The sequence below is a fragment of the Gekko japonicus genome, unplaced genomic scaffold (genome assembly GCF_001447785.1).
Source record: "Gekko japonicus isolate JY-2015 unplaced genomic scaffold, Gekko_japonicus_V1.1 scaffold1727, whole genome shotgun sequence".
Taxonomy (NCBI): Eukaryota; Metazoa; Chordata; class Lepidosauria; order Squamata; family Gekkonidae; genus Gekko; species Gekko japonicus.
Window position 1 is genome coordinate 62116 of NW_015161451.1, and position 16546 is coordinate 78661.

Below are 16546 nucleotides of genomic sequence, written 5' to 3' on the forward strand. Positions count from 1 at the left end.
TGCCTTGAAAACCCCCCCCCCCCCACTGTGGCCAGGGGCCAGCAGCGGATCTGAGCAGACCAAGTGCTGCCGCTGCTGCTGCTGGGTGCCTTCTGGGAAGAAGCTGAGAACATCAGAATCATAGGACAGAATCACACAGAGCTGGGAAGGGGCCACAGAGGCCATCTAGTCCAACCCCTCCTGCTCAGTGCAGGATCAGCCCAGAGCATTCCTGGCAAGAAGGGCTTGTCCAGATGCTGCTCAAAGAGGGCCAGGGAGGGGGAGGCTCACCACTCCCCAGGGAGCTGATTCCACTGCTGCACAACTCTGTCAGGAAGGTTTTCCTAAGATCCACCCGGGACCTTCCTGCCCTTAATTTAAACCCATGATTGCGAGTCCTCTCCTCCGCTGCCCAGAGGAACAGCTCCCTGCCCTCTTCCAAGGGACACGGCCCTTCAAAGACTTCAAGAGAGCCATCGTGTCCCCCACTCAGCCTCCTCTCCTCCAGACGGAACATTCCCAAGAAGTCCCTCGGCCTTTCCTCAGAAGGTTTCTTGGTCTCCAGGCCCCCGATCATCCTCGTCCCTCTCCTCTGCACACGCTCCATTCTGTCCACCTCCTTCTTGAAGTGAGGCCTCCAGAACTGCACACAGGAGGGCTCCAGGTGCGGCCTGACCCATGCAGTGTACCGCAGGACTGTGACATCTTGTGACTTGGTTGTTATCAGAAGAGCCCTGCTGAATCAGGCCAATGCTCATCTAGTCCAGCCTCCTGTCTCACGCAATGGCCAGCCACTTCCTCTGGATGGCCAACAGCTGGGCATAGAGGCTGAAGCCTTCCCCTCCTGTAGTGGTTAAGAGCGACAGACTAATCTGGGAGAACCGGGTTTGATTCCCCACTTCTGCACATGCAGCCAGCTGGGTGACCTTGGGTCAGTCACAGTTCTCTCAGAGCTCTCTCAGCCCCACCTACCTCACAGGGTGTCTGTTGTGGAGAGGAGAAGGGAAGGAGATTGTAAGCCGCTCTGGGACTCTGAGTGAAGGGCAGGGTTCTTCATCTCCTCCTCCTCCTCCTCCTCTGAGGCTTAGTGCCGATGACCACCAATCAAAACCCAAAAAACCTTGTTGAAAACCTGTCTGACACCAAATGTGGTGAGAACATTGTGGCCCTCTTTGAAGAGCCTGCTGAGTGTTTGCACTTCCTTTCCTGTCCCAGGCGTGCCTCTAACACCCAGGCATGTGTGGGCAGAGGGGCTGGTCGAAAGGCAAGAGCCGGTGGCCTGGAGCTCTTGGCTCGTGGGCTCCTAGCCGTGGCCAGCAGCTGATGCCACTGGATGGGCCAGCAACTGGATCCCAGCCAGACCAAGAGGCAGCTTGTTGTTTGGTCTACTAACACGACAGGTCTGTTTTCACTGTGTGCCTCTGCTGTCAATGGAGACCCACAAAGGGACAACCTGCTGGGGGGGGAGGGGGGGAGTCTGCATCTAGGTCAAGGGCGGCCCGAGAGGTGGCGCTTGTCACGCCAGCAGTTCCAGGCGCCAGGGGCCGCAAGGGAGAAAGGGGGGGCGTCACCTGAGGGGGGGGGAGGCCTTCGGATGGGGAGTGTGTGGTGGTGGAGGGAGGGTGTGGAAGGCGAAGGGGAGAAGCTTTTGTGCTGCTGCACCTGGGGACAGAAGCCAGCGCAGCCCCTCACGACCACGTCTGGGAGCAGTATGGACAGACCTCATTCGCCTTCCTAACTTTCAAGAGGACGGGGCTAAGCCGCATGGCCAACATAAGCCACTCCATGGATGCTCCTCCTTGCAGAGTGCTCAGCAGAGGGGCAGGTTGGAGCCCAGGACCCAGTCAGGATTCCAGGCCTGCAGATTCTATTTATTCACTTCATTTATAGTCTGCCTTTGGTTAAGACTCTGGGGGGATTATTGAACTAGAAACACACACACACCCCCGGGGCCAGGATACTACATACAAAACAACAGCACAGAAATCAATGAAATAAAACCAGTAGAATCATAGAGTTGGAAGGTACCTCCAGGGTCATCTAGTCCAACCCCCTGCACAATGCAGGAAATTCACAAATACCTCCCCCCCACACCCCCAGTGACCCACTGTTCCACGCCCAGAAGATGGCAAAAAAACTCCAGGATCTCCAGCCAAACTGGCCTGGAGAAAAATTGCTTCCTAACCCCAAAGTGGTGATCAGCATTTCCCTGGGCATGTAAGGAAGGGCCACGAGGACTAAGCACTGAGGGAACCCCTCCTGCCCTCCCTCTCAGCATGATCTGCCCGAGTTCACACAATCCGCATGGCTGTCAGGTGGGGCCACCTGGCCTCTGCTTGAAAACCTCCCAAGAAGGAGAGCCCACTACCTCCCGAGGAAGCCTGTTCCACTGAGGAACCGCTCTGTCAGGCAGTTCCACCCGTTGGTTCTGGTCTGACCTTCTGGGGCAACAGAAAACAACTCAGCACCATCCTCTATCTGACAGGCCCTCAGGTACTTGAAGATATCACCTCTCAGTCATCTCCTCTCCAGGTTAAACATACCTGGCTCCTTCAACCTTTCCTCATAGGACCCCCCACCATCTTCGTTGCCCTCTTCTGGACTTGTTCCAACTTATCTATATCTTTCTTAAATTGTGGTGCCCCAAACTGAACACAATATTCTAGGTGAGGTCTAACCAAAGCAGAGTAAAGCGATACCATTAGTTCACATGATCTGGACACTATGCTTCTGTTGATGTAGCCCAACATCTCATTTGCCTTTTTAGCAACCACATCACACTGCTGACTCATGCTCAGTATATGTTCTACTAAGACCACTAGATCCTTTTTGTACATACTTCTGCCAAGACAAGTCTTCCCCATCCTATAATTATGCATAAGATTTTTCCTACCTAAATGCAGAACTTTACGTTTATCCCCATTGAAATTCATTTTATTTGTTTTAGCCCAGTTGTTCAGCCTGTCAAGATCATCCTGTATCCTGACTCTGTCTTCTACCATATTTAATACCCCTCCCAATTTAGTATCATCTGCAAATTTAATAAGCATTCCCTCTATCCCTTCGTCCAAATCAGTGACCAAGATGTTGAACAAAACAGGTCCCAGGACAGATCCTTGAGGCACTCCACTTGTCACTCCTCTCCAAGAGGATGAGGAACCATTCACAAGCACTCTCTGGGTGCGCTGTCAACCAGTTACAGATTCACCTAACAGTCATAGGATCCAAACCACATCTTACCAATTTGTCAGCAAAAATATTATGTGGAACCTTATCAAAAGCCTTACTGAAATCAAGATAGACTATGTCCACCGCATTCCCCTGATCCAGCAAAGTACTAACCAGTGTTCCCTCTAAGCTGAGTTAGTGTGAGCTAGCTCACATTTTTGTCTTAGCTCAGGAAGGAGGGCTCCAGAGCAAACTAATTTATGCAGTAGCCAAATTGCTCGCTCACAACTTTATTGCCAGTAGCTCACAAAGTAGAATTTTTGCTCACAAGACCTCACAGCTTAGAGGGAGCATTGGTAGTAACTTTCTCAAAAAAAGAGAGATAAGGTTAGTCTGACATATGTCTTGTTCTTGAGAAACCCATGCTGGCTCTTAGTAATCACAGCTGTCCTTTCTAAATCCTCAAGGACTGTCTGTTTGATGATTTGTTCTAAAACTTTCCCAGGTATAGACGTCAAGCTGACGGGTCGGTAGTTACCCGGATCCTCCTCCCCCCCCCCTTCTTGAAGACGGGGACAACATTTGCCCACCTCCAATCTTCTGGCACCTCACCTGTTTTAGTACCCTTGGATGCAGTTCATCTGGCCCCTGACACTAGGTGTTTATGTACTACCCCTCTGCCGATCCTAGGCTGCAACTCCCTTCCCTCATCACGTGTCCTGTTTTTGCCATGTGGAGCACCGTTTCCCTCGCAAGAGAAGACTGAGGAAAAGTAGGAATTGAGCAGTTCTGCCCTCTCTTCACCACCTGTTACAATTTCATTTTCCTGTCCCCCGCAGTGGGCCCACCATGTCAGTAATGGAGATGGGCCGGCAGACACAAGGTAGACGGGTGGGAGGGAAGGGAGGGGTGAGGATATGAGGGTCGCCAGGAAGAAGGAAAAAGGAAGTATACATGGAAGATAGTTCCAGAGGGTGTCTGTGTTGGTCTGCAGTAGAGCAGCTAGGTTCAAGCCCAGGAGAACCCAGAGACCAACGAGGTTTCCAGGATATGAGCTTTCAAGAGCCGAGACGTGGATCACCCCCCCCCTCCGTGTGTGTGGGAGGTGATGCAAAACGAGGTGCCCCTCTCGTGAATCCCTGCAGGTGTCCCACTGTGTAATTGAGCTTGGCCTGGCAGCCAGCACTGCACAACTGGGCACAACTGGGTTCTGCTGGGTAAAGGGTGCCAGGCAGGGAGAGAGGGAGAACGGAAGACTGGGGAGGAGGTGATAAAGGTACTACGTCTGCTCACGAGTGGGGAGGAGAGAAGGAAGCAGGAAAAGGGGAGAGGCTATGGGAGTGTTCAGGAGGGGGAAAGAGGAAGCAGGGCTGGAGAGGAAAGAGAGGCACTACAACAGACCCACGAGGCAGGTGCACTTTCATTTACGGGGAAGCCGAATAAGCCTGAACTCCTGGAACCACAGATGTGTGACAGGGCATAATAGTTGATGCAAGTCTCTTCCGTGTGTTTGTGTCAGGGTTCTTCAACAGGGTGCCCGACAGGTACTTCCTTGGGGGGAAGAGTGTTCCTGTCGCTCCCATGCTTGCAACAGACACTCCCGCACGGATCCTTGTGCCGCTTCCTCCCACTTAGGATCAAACACACACCAGTGGGTGAGTCCAGTGTTCCCTCCAAGCCGATTGAGTGTGAGCTAGCTCACAGTTTTTTAGCCTCCAGCTCACACCTTTTTGTCTTCGCTCAGGAAGGATGGGGCTCCAGAGCAAACTAACTGATGCAGCGGCCAAATCGCTCGCTCACCACTTTAATGCCAGTAGCTCACGGAGTAGAATTTTTGCTCCCAAGACTCCACAGCTTAGAGGGAACATTGCAAGTGACATAGGGACAAACAGGTATATGTTCAGACCACGCTTGGGTAACATGTCTTCCTAGCCCCAGGGAACCTGATGGCACAGGGCTGGAAACTGAACCGTTTAGTATTCACACATAAAAGCACTACTGAAGAATTAAGTTTAGGAAATTCAACAGTATTTTACAAATAATGTCATATGCGGAGTTAAGAGAAAAAGGGTGGAAATAATTTTTAAAAACAGAGTTCTTGGAAAATGCATAAACTAAAAAGAAAAGAAATCTCTACCTTTTATAAAAAGATAAACCCAAACTGGACCTTCTGGAAACACATGAAACTCAAAAAGCCCTTCTTTTAAAAAACAGAAACAAAAACACCAGAGCGGACAGAAGGCAGATGTCAAGAACTTTTGTTCATCCAAAATGGCGTTTGGTTCTATAAAACCTCATTCAGCCTGGTTGAGGCCTATTTTGGCTGAAACTGTGTCTCTGTGTCTCCAGAGTGTCACACAGTCGTGCTGCTGGGCAGATCACAGCCGTGGCCTTGCACCCAGCTGCAAGATAAAGACGTTCCTTCTCCAGCTTAGTTCTCCAGTTAACATTCCATTAAGTTAGCCCTGTGGGGAGGCGGGAATGGAGTGAGCTGCAGAACACCCCCACGCCCCTCCTCCTGTGACTGACTGGCCTACCTGGTACGAGAGGATGTTGCCTGAACCCTGATTGGTGTGGAGGCCTGGCAACCATCTAGGACAGTGATGGCGAACCTTTTAGAGACCGCGTGCCCAAACTGTGACCCAAAACCCACTTATTTGTCGCAAAGTGCCAACACGGCAATTTAACCTGAATACTGAGGTTTTACTTTAGAAAAAACAACTCATGCATTAACTTAAGATGATCCAAACAAAGTAAGGAAAGCAATCCCAAAGGCTTTCATTTACTTAAAATTATTTTGCAGAGAATTCGACACTGTAATGATGGTCTGGTCCTGGCTGGGGCGATGGGACGCGTGCCCACAGAGAGGTCTCTGAGTGCCACCTCTGGCACCCGTGCCATAGGTTCGCCACCACTGATCTAGGATTTGGGCAATAAATCCTTCATTCTGAAGCCTATTCAGGGGGCTTGATAGTGCCTGCATGTTGTGCTGACATGTTGGCATTTCCTTGCTCACTTTGGCCATCTTGAGTCTTTGCTGCTGAAGCCAACCAGCCTGGCTTTTGGGACTCCGGAGAAGAGTTTCTTTGGACAAGATGGGCAACATCTTGTCTTTTGGAAACCAAGGTTTTAAAGTGTCTAGATCTCTAGTTTTATTGGTTTCCTTCCTCATGGTATTTTAAGTAACTCTTTGCACCTTAATAAAATTATATTTTAAATACTAAACTCTTGTTCTTTGTCTCTACGGCTGCAATAAGGAATTTAGTGCCTAAATGGGTGGTCCACTACCATAATAGCCGCTTTGGTGGGTTTCCTACTGTGAGCCAACTTCGCAGGGGGGACTTCCCTAGGTGATCCTGGGAAGGTCAGAAGTCTGTCCTTTGGCTCCTGGCTGGAGGGACACAGAAGGACGGGGGGCCGATTGCCTACGCTGGAGGTGCCCAGGTGCCCCCAACACCTTTTGCACTTTGCAGCTAGCCAGCCAGCCTCTTGGCGAAAAGGTCTTTAGAGCCTGGGCTGGGCAGGGAAGACCTTTCTGACCCAGGCTGCAACTATGAAGACTAAAAATGGTATCCTTCTACCTATGTCTCCTGGAAACAGCCAATTAATCTGCCAAGTATTACGCTATGAATAAGCCAGACAGTGATAAAGAGTTCCTACGAAAAATATCCAAGCCACAACTATTTCAAGCAAGCATATGAACCTTTCTTTCACAAATGGAATCCTACTGACTGATCTTGCGTCTTACTCAAAATGCGAAAATCTTTATGTCATTATTAGCATCCAGGCTTAATACCAGCGGAGCTCATTACACAACACAAAGATCAACATGGCTTTAGGCCACGGCAGGGCATGGCTGATGTTACCTATAGAAGCGTAAATGACCTGGCTGGGGGGAGGTGGGAGGAGTTAATGACCTGGCTGGGGAGGGGGGGGCTCCGTGCACATGGGGGCACAGGACAGGCAGGGGCGGGACTCTGGCTGGCTTTCAGTGTCGTCTAGTTTTGGGAGCGTCAAACAGGCCTGGGGTTCTGTTGGGTGTGCCGCCCACCCCTCTCCCTGACGGAGCTGGCGGAGGAGGTCTCGGGGGTGGTACTGAGGACCTCATAGGCTGGCTGGCTGCATGGCTGGCTGGGGGGAACCTTGTGGTCTCCATGGCAACTATGGTCCTGTCTCAGGTAATAAGAGGCCCCACACACTGTGCAGTTCACACTCTGGATGGGGTGCTTTGGGGCGATCTGGAAGTTGGGGGGGACGGGAGACAGCCCCCTAGTCGTGTGCAGATCACTGCTTTTGGGGGGTTTAGATGGAACAGGGATACCAACATTCCACTGGGATTAAGAGGATCATCCTCGGATCTGACTGGTTTTCAGATGTATTAGGGGTGTCAAGAGAGAGGGTCACCTCTACATCGATCAACCTGGATGAAAGCCAAAACGCCTCATGAGGGAGATTGACGCTGTGCCAGAATTGGGAGCTTCAGGGCTGGAGACTGAGTTCACAGGCATGGGTTCAATCAATAAGTCCAGTCTTGAGAAAGGATTCTCGAAAAGGTTGCACAGCCGGTATGGACTATAAATATATCAACCAGCAAGAGCCTTGCGTTGATATTTTGTTTGGAAGCAGGAGTCAGGCAGCCGAACTGAGAACGGCCTGGCAAAGAAACGGTATCTGGTCCTGGTTGTCAGTTTAAATTGACAGCTTCTTTCCTGGGGCGCCATCCAAGCATAAAGAACGACACTCCATGTCAAATGCTCATGGCTTTTCTGCTGCCCTCAGGCCAAAAGGGTCACACCTTTCAGTATTAACTATGATCGTTAAAAGTTGGTTTTCAGACCGCCCTCCCCCAATACTTGGGCCTCAGGGCAGTTTACAGCACTTGAATATAATTTTAAGTAATTAAAATAATTGGCTTCCGAACTGAGACCAAAGCGACGGTGGTGACTTTGAAGCCCTAAATGGCCTGGGACCAGGACACCCCCCCCCACCAGGACCATCCGCTCCCCCCTCAGCCAGCCCCCACTGCCTCGAGGGATCGGACGAGGTGGCTGCGTCTCTGTCTCTGGCGCTGCACAAAAAACACAATCCCCACAGCTTCTTTAAAGAAAGTTTAATATATATATATATATATATATATTTATATATATGTATATAATATGCTCATTATAACAAAATAGGCAGTTATTGTGGGTAAAATAGTCATTAAAACCCGATTTCTAAGAACATATTTGTACTTTGAACAGAGCTCTCCCCCACCCTGACAAGGAGAACAAGAAGCCCTGCCCGCCCTCCCCCCTCTGGTGCCCAAGCAAGCCGGGCACCCTCTGCCAAACCCACCCGCCTGCCAGACACCCCCAGCGGGGGGGGGGCTCCTGCCTGTGCTCTTTTAAGAAAATGGAAGACCCCCCCCTTGCCCCAGCAACAGCAAAACATGAAAAAATAGAGTACTAAGAACATTCTTAAGAAATTATGAAAGCTCATTTTCCCTTGTGAAGCCACGGCAATTATCCATACATTATCTTGCACATTTTTAAAAAAGTTTCTCATTTAATTGCCTGCACACTGTATTTGTTATGAAATGAAATCCTGAAACACCAAGCCTCTTGGATCAAAGCATGCAATCAAAGTTGAGCGCAGAGCGCTTTTACCCGCTCCGTAATTTAAGACCACTTTTCTTTTCATTTCATTAGGAAATCTGTGAAGAATGTATATAAAGCTTTTACTTCTCAAAATCTCTGAAGGATACTTTTCCCTTAAACATTAAGGAGTTTACAGTGTAATTCCCCATCCGTCATCCACAATAGTTGGTCAAGCTGCTGCCCCGGCTGTACCAAAGCAGATCTGGAGAGTCCAATTTGTCTAAGCTAAAAAGGGTGCAGAGTGTAAAATGCGACCATGAGCCACGGGGCGCAGCAGCAGCGGCGGCAGCTCTGGGGAGACCCCCTCCTCTGCGCAGGGGAGGAGCTGGAGGTGGGACCGGCTGCCGGGGAGGCGTGGTGGTGCTCCCCGGGAAGCCAGGCCAGACGAACCCTGAGCCCGCGGGGGGTGGTGGGGGTTGGGGAGGGGAGGCCCCCTGCTGGCCTTCACAACTTCTCCTTGGCTGGTACCCAGATGGAAGGGCCAGAGTGCTCTTCGATGAGCTGCTTGACCTGGCTGTAGATCTCTTCCAGTGTGTCCCCTTGCACGGTCGCTGCAAGGGAGAGAAGAAAACGCCGCTCAGCGGTCTGGGGCCTCTGCTGCCCGCTTTCACTCACCCACAGAACGGAGGAGGGCCGTGCTCCCCCTGCAACTCCTCCTTTCAAACTGGGCCCCACCCCTCCTCGGATTTTGTCGCCCACTCTGACATGCTGCCTCCAAACCGAAACCCGTGTGGGTGGGAGGGCAGCCCTCAGGGCTCACGCCCCCCCCCCAGGCCGTCCTTGGCCCTATTCAACCTGCCACGCTGGCTCCTCTCCTCCATACCCCCCACAGCAACCTCAGGCATACCCGCTAGGTGTACCCCTCCCAGCTGTACAGCAATTGGACAACCAGAGCCCGAAGGAAGAGGGTGACGGTGATGAGATTCTCCTTCGCAGGTTCCAGACGGACGTCCCGTTTGGGCGAGGCTCCAGAAAGATTTTCAGCAACAGGGACGGTTTTGCATTTTGTGAAGGGGCGGCTGAGAAAGCAAGCGACTACGGGAGGGGAAACAGGCCTCACGGGCCCTCAAAGAGGCTCCCCTCCTTCTCTTCAGCCACGGGGGAGGGGGGGCATTCGGGGCCACCAAGACCCATGCCAAGACGTCTCACCCACCTGTGAAATGTTCCGTAAATTCTTGCTCTAGCTTCACGGCTCTCTCAAATGTCTTCCGGGCTTGCTCGTCTGTTAATCGTTTATTCATTTCCCTGAAATTATTAGAGGTCATGGAGTCATTAGCAACATGTGACAACTGAACTGTGACAACTGAAGGAGTTTTCACTTAAAATGAACAAACAAAGAAGAAAAGTTCTGGCCCTTAAAAAACAAACGGACAGTGCCTGGAGAGCATTCTGCATGCTCCGAGTGTGGTTTGGGACTGGGTTTCCACCCCCACCCCCCCGGTTAGGAGACAGATGCCTCTAGCTGTGGCTCCTGACCCCCCCCCCCCAAAAAAAAAACCCCCACACACGGGGGGCCCCATTGCCATAGACCAGCAGGAAACAGAAGTCCTGTCACTAGCCCAGGGCAGCACTGCGGGCAGATGGCTTTCACACTCACATGATGTTTTCCACCGATTTGGGTCTGATGAAAATGGCGATGGGATGCAACTGAGCAACCTGAAGCCTTTTGATGGCGTTTCCAGAGACATCCAGGATGCAGTGCTTACCCTGGCACAGAGGGGGAAAGAAAGGGAACTTTGGAGCAGAATGTGGTGTCTGGTGGAGAGCCAGCCAATGACACCTCAGGCAAGCTTCTGAATGTGGCATAAAACCTCAGGCCTGGCTCTGGAGGCTGCGTCCTCAACACACACCGAAGGCTGGGGCTGAAGACAGCAACTTCTGAACACTTCGCCTCTCTCCTCTCATTTTCTGTCCGATAGTCAGTGTTCCCTCTAAGCTGAGTTAGTGTGAGCAAGCTCAGTTTTTCAGCCTCCGACTCACACAGTTTTGCCTTAGCTCAGGAAGGATGGGATCCAGAGCAAACTAATTTGTGCAGTAGCCAAATCGCTGGCTCACAACTTTAATGCCAGTGGCTCACAAAGACGAAATTTTGCTCACAAGACTCCACAGCTTAGAGGGAGCATTGCCGCTAGTGCACATTTGTAAAAGTTAATTTTCTTGGGTTACACAGAGTATGTTCTGGCAACTGTATTTCAGCTTGGTATTGGATAACCTTTCTGAATCAGCTGACTGGGATGTGTCTATGCTCTGGAACGGCTTTCATTCCCCATGGAACGGCAGGTACCAGGTGATGCTGGGAGACGGCAGGGCCACTATCTTGACTCCCAGGCTGTTTAACCTTTTTATGAAACCGCAGAGAGAGGCCACCTAGGAATTTGGAGTAAAGAGACATCAATATAGAGATGACACCAAAGTCTAAGGATAAGCAGTATTAAAAATCCTGGCATTTGAGCCCAAATTGACTCAATTTGAGGCAAGGACATTTTGCCTCAAGTTCAGGGGAGCTCACTAGAATTTCTCCCAGTACTCCCTGGAACTCCTCCCACACAAATGGACTTTTGGAAGTGATGCAGAGGGGAAATATAAGCAGGACTACAAAGAATTAAGTCCCATTTTATTCAATGGGTCTTGCTCCCCAGAAACTGTGTTTTAAGAACGCCCGAAGAGCCACGCAGGATCAGACCATGGATCCGTCTAGTCCAGCAACCTGTTTCCCCCAGCAGCCAAACAGCTTCCCTGGAGGGTTGTTAACACACAGGATGGAAAGGCAGAGGCTTTGGTGTCCAGAGGGGACTGCTGCCTCTCTGGGCCTGGAGGTTCCTTGAAGCCACCACGGCTGGAAAGACTTCTCTTTCCTGAATCCTCCAGAGTGTCAGGTAGCCCTGTCGTGGATCTGGAATGTGGAGGGGGTGCCCTCCTCCTCCTCGTTCTCAGCTCTTCCCTGTCCAGCTACTGTGCACTATCTCTGGGTACGTAAGGGCTTTTTGCTGTGCCCGCTTGCTTTTTGCCTGCGTGCGTGCGAACTATAATCATTGGCTTCAGCTCATTGGGGGGGACGTTTGATTTCACTATAAGTCAGAGGCCCGTATACTGAAGGCCATTCCTGACACAAGCTGTACACGTGTTCTTTAGTCCTGGAACCACTAATAAAGCAGTAATCTTCTTCTGAAGCCCTGTGTGGTGTGACCTGCCTGAGGACCCTGACACTGAGCCCCTTTTAGAGCAACCCAAGCTCACAGCCATCCCTACCCTTCCCTGGCAGTAAATCCCCCCATTTAATTACTTGTTGAGTAAAAGTTTCACAGGGTAGCCGTGTTGCTCTGCCGTGAAGGAGCAAGAATCGATTCCAGTCGTACCCCTGAGAGACCAACCAGGATTTCTGCTGCATGATGAGTGGCCGCCTGTGAGTCCAAAAGCTCCCTTCCTCCTCAGGGAACACCTCGTGTTTCTGACAGAAGGGACTTGGCCCTTCTACTTTGAAAACCTTCATGGTTTCTAAGGTGCGACTGGACTCAGATCAAGCTGCTGAGTAAAGTGGTATTTGCTTTTATCTGTGCTGTACCCGTCTGCTTCACGGGGTTCTCTCAAATTCTAATATGGGGGGGGGGAGCCTCCCTCTCTCACCGTGTTCTTCACCACAGATGCATAATTTCATAAATATTCCCCCCTCAGCCTTCTTTTTTCTAAACTGAAATGTCCCAGACTCTTTAATCTTTCCTCGCAGGGAAGGTGCTCCAAACCCTGGGTCATCACGGTTGCCCTGTTCTGTTCTTCCAGTTCTGTAATACCCTTTTTGAGATGCAGTAACCAAAACTACACACGATACTCCAAATGAAGCTACGCTATTTTATTTATTTATTTATAATATTTATCTTCTGCCTCTTCAGTGTCCTGCCTGAGGTAGTTTACAATTAAAACAAAGTTACAATATAAAACAACAAGCCATGGGGGGACATAAACAGCACAAATACTACCCATAAGGGCAGACCTCTGACTAGAAGAAGAAGAGTAGGTTTTCATACCCCGCTTTCCTCTACCTTAAGGCGCCCTCAAAGCAGCTGACAATCGCCTTTCCCCTCCTCTCCCTACAACAGGCACCTTGAGAGAACCAGGACTGGCCCAAGGTCACCCAGCAGCAGGCTTCACGTGGGGGTGGGGGTGGGTGGGATTCTCACACACAAACACACACACAGACACACACACACACACCGGTTCTCCAGATCAGAGTCCGCTGCTCTCAACCACCACCAGCACACCCTGCTGGCTCTCGACTAGAAGGAGAACGTTTTTTAAAAAACCACCCTGCTAAGGTAAAAGTCCACATAAAAAGGTATGTTTTGGCCTGGCACCTAAAAGACAGTCGGCATCGGGTGAGCCCAAGGGCGGAGGCGCTCCCACAAACGGAGGGAGGGGCCACCCCACAAACTGCCCTGTGTCAAGCCACCGCCACTCACTCACTCACGCACACACGCCTGAAGACAGGGGCACAGCAGCTATAAAAAGAGAGTCACGATACTGGCTGTTTCTGACTGCCTGAGAGTACCCAGGACGGAGTTTGCCTTTTCCCACCACTGCCCCACACTGAGCTGACACAGTCTCATTCGGCTAATCCGCTCTCTAGCCCCAGGATCCTTCAGCCTTGGTCTCCCCACACGCACGCGCACACCAGCCCCGCTTCCAGCCCCGGGGGCCGCACGGGCAGCAGCCGCCTACCTTCTCGGCCACCTCTCGCACGGACTGGACACTCGTCCCGTACAGGTGGCTGTTGTACTGCCCGGCTTCGATGAAGCGGTGGTCCTGGATGTCTTTTTCCATTTGTTCTCGGGACACGACAAAGTGGTAGTCCCGCCCGTCCACCTCGTAGTCCCGTTTCGGTCGCGTCGTATCTGCACAGAGACACAGGCAAGCGGAGGTCGTCAGCGGGCCTTTCAAGCCGAAGGAGGCAAGACACAGACACACACACCCCCCCGGTTCCTCGAACGAAGAAGCAGCAGCAGCACACTGCTGGGCGCCTTTTCCTGCACAAGTAGTAGCAACGGGCCGCTCAAGCGCTCACGGTGGAGACGCGACAAAATCGGGGGCACCTCTAAGGCCAGCAAAGTTTCATTCAAGGTATGAGCTTTCGTGTGCAGGCCGCACACTTCCTCGGGTACTTCTTCTGTGGCGACCTGGAGAGCGAGGCGGTTCTGCGCGGCAAACGCTGCAAGGCAGAGACGGCCCCCCTCTTCCGGGCAGGGCTGAGCTGAGCAGAACTAGGGAGTGCTCTGGGGGACGTCAGGGCTTCCAGCCAGGGGCCGAGCGGCCTGCTGGCCAGTGCACAGCCAAAGGCCTCCGCCCCCCCCCCCGGTGTCCTTGCGGGATGGGCACTGCCAACTATGGTGGGAAAGCGTGGGAACTCTCCAGACAGGCCTCTGCTGCTCCACCTGCCCACCCCTGTCCAATGCAGCCCCCCCCCAACCCCATTCTGCTGCCCGATCCATTCTCCTGCTCCTGCACTGTGCCCCCGGTTTCCCGGGTCTTCTGTTCCAGCCTCACCCTTACCCTCCTAGCCTTTGGCCACTGACCCCTACTGCCAGGGCACCCACGGCTTCCCTCGCGTCCTCAGGGGGAAACTGCTGCCAGAGCCATTCCCGGAGCTGGCACTGCCACTCTACGGACTGCCTTTGCCTCCGGCCTCCACCCAGCCTGGACTCCTGCTCCCTCGGACCGCTCCTCGTTCCCCCCTGGGACCTCACTTGACCCCACCCTCCACATTTGGGCACAACCGTAACTTGGGTGGACCAGCTTTACAGGAATAACAGAGAATCTTGGATTCCTGTCCTACAATACTGTATGGGATCTGTAACATATTCTGTGTGCTAGTTTGCAGTTTACTAATAAAAAAGAACGCCCCTTCTTTTAATCAAGTCTTTCACTTAACATCCTAATTATTACTCCCCCCCCCCAAAAAAAAGCCAGCAAGTGTTTCTAGGTCAGTTCACCTCCACCGCTGGTGACTTTAGTGGAGGGGCCCGTGACTCAGTAGCAGAGCACCTCCTTGGCGTGCAGAAGGTCCCAATTCGATCCCCAGCATCTCTCGTTTAAAGAGTGAGGTGGGAGGTGATGTGAAAGACTCTGGGGAGCTGCTGCCAGTCTGAGTACAGACAACGGTGGCCTTGATTCAGTATCAGGCAGCTTCACGTGTGTGTGTGTGTGTGTGTGCATGTGTGTGTGTAACTTTTGCCCTTCCAGCTGAAACGTCAGAGGCCTCCTCAGCGTCACAGGGGCCAGGGGCCTACCGGGGCCTCTGTTCGTCTATCCCAGCACCAACATGACACGCATACCCTGAAAGCTCTTGCCATACGTACGTGGAACGCATGATCCAAATTCGTCTGGAAATTCAGAGATCAAGTCATCGTTTATCCTGTCTTTCATGGGTCCTAGAATAATCACTGGCCGCGTGTAGCTGACTGAAAGAAAAAGGGACAGATGTGTCATCACGGCAGAGGCTTTCCCCATCATGTTTCAGCAAAGTCCACACAAGCAAATGAGCCAGGAGCCTCCATTCAAGTACTAATGAGTGCCCCCCCCCCTCGGCAACGGGCACCTCTGCTCTTGAAGAGACCAACAACGGACCCCGCAGTCCTAGCCAACGACCACCCCGTTTCTAAACTTTCATTTCTGGGTAAGTTAGTTGAGAGAGTGGTGGCTGAACAACTCCAGGTCCTCTTGGAGGACACGTCCATCCTTGATCCAGTCCAGTCCAGTTTCCGCCCTGGCCAGGGGGCAGAGACCGCACTAGTAGCCCTCACAGATGACCCCCGGAGACACCTGCATCGGGGTGGGTCAGCGCTGCTGTTACTTCTTGATCTGACAGCAGGGTTTGACACAACTGATTACGATCTTCTGACCCACCGCCTTGCCGATACAGGAGTTAAGGGGTGAGCCTTACAACGGTTTTCTTCCTTTCTCCGTGATTGGGGACAGAGGGTCGCGCTTGTTGGGAGGGTCTCCCCATGATACCCCCACTTGAATGTGGGGTGTCATGGGGGGGGGGGGCGATTCTCTCACCAGTGTTGTTCAACAACTACATGCACCCCCTCGCCCAGCTGGTCCGAGGGTCTGGGCTGGGTTGTCACCAGTATGCGGACGACACCCAGCTCTATCTGTTTTTTTTTTTTTAATAAAGGTTTTATTGACTCCCCTAAAAAGGGGAGGTATTTCGCTTAAAAGAAGAAATGGGAAGGGTAGACAGTAGGAGAAAGAGAAAGCTGAGTGATATATAAACTGGTAAATTAAACTGTTAGTAATGTCCAATTAATCTTCTTGGGCTTCTTCTGTGTGTTGTCAAACTTCTTTTTTTTTAATCCGGTCACATGAAGTTCTCTGTTAGTATGTTAGTAATGTTCCTTTGAATTTCTGTTAATAAAAAAAATCTCTTCTGTGCACATTCAGAACCGCTTCTTTGCGTGCTGGGTACTTTTACTATCGCTGACGTGGAGGAGCTTCCTCTGTTGTCTTCTCCTTCCGGCTTGTTAGATCCTCCTTCGGGTTGTTGTTAATACGCTCAGTTCATGTACTATAAATCCTCTTCCTTTCATGCCCCGGAGGTCCCCATTTTCGAGAATGGTATCAATTTCATTTTCGCTTTTATATTCGCTCCCAGACTCTCTATGGGTCCTCCTCGCAATTGTTGACTTATAAGCGCTATCAGGCACTTCTCGCTGTCACAATTCCAACTTATCTTTTTTGCAAAACTCCCGTCGGATTCACAGCCATAA

General features: G+C 51.6%; 1 protein-coding gene across 4 annotated transcripts in view; it reads right to left on the reverse strand.

Moving 5' to 3' along the window:
• Positions 1-8329: 8329 nt before the first annotated feature.
• Positions 8330-16546, reverse strand: part of DLG1 (discs, large homolog 1 (Drosophila)) — a 137848-nt gene continuing 129631 nt past the window's right edge. For all 4 annotated transcript variants that reach the window (XM_015429078.1, XM_015429076.1, XM_015429077.1 and 1 more), the window contains 5 exons: positions 15134-15235; positions 13500-13672; positions 10384-10493; positions 9940-10031; positions 8330-9337 (listed from right to left, as the gene is read on the reverse strand). In XM_015429078.1, the coding sequence (XP_015284564.1) occupies positions 9231-9337; positions 9940-10031; positions 10384-10493; positions 13500-13672; positions 15134-15235 (584 nt within the window). In that variant the 3' untranslated portion in view covers positions 8330-9230. The remainder of the gene's footprint in view (positions 9338-9939; positions 10032-10383; positions 10494-13499; positions 13673-15133; positions 15236-16546) is intronic.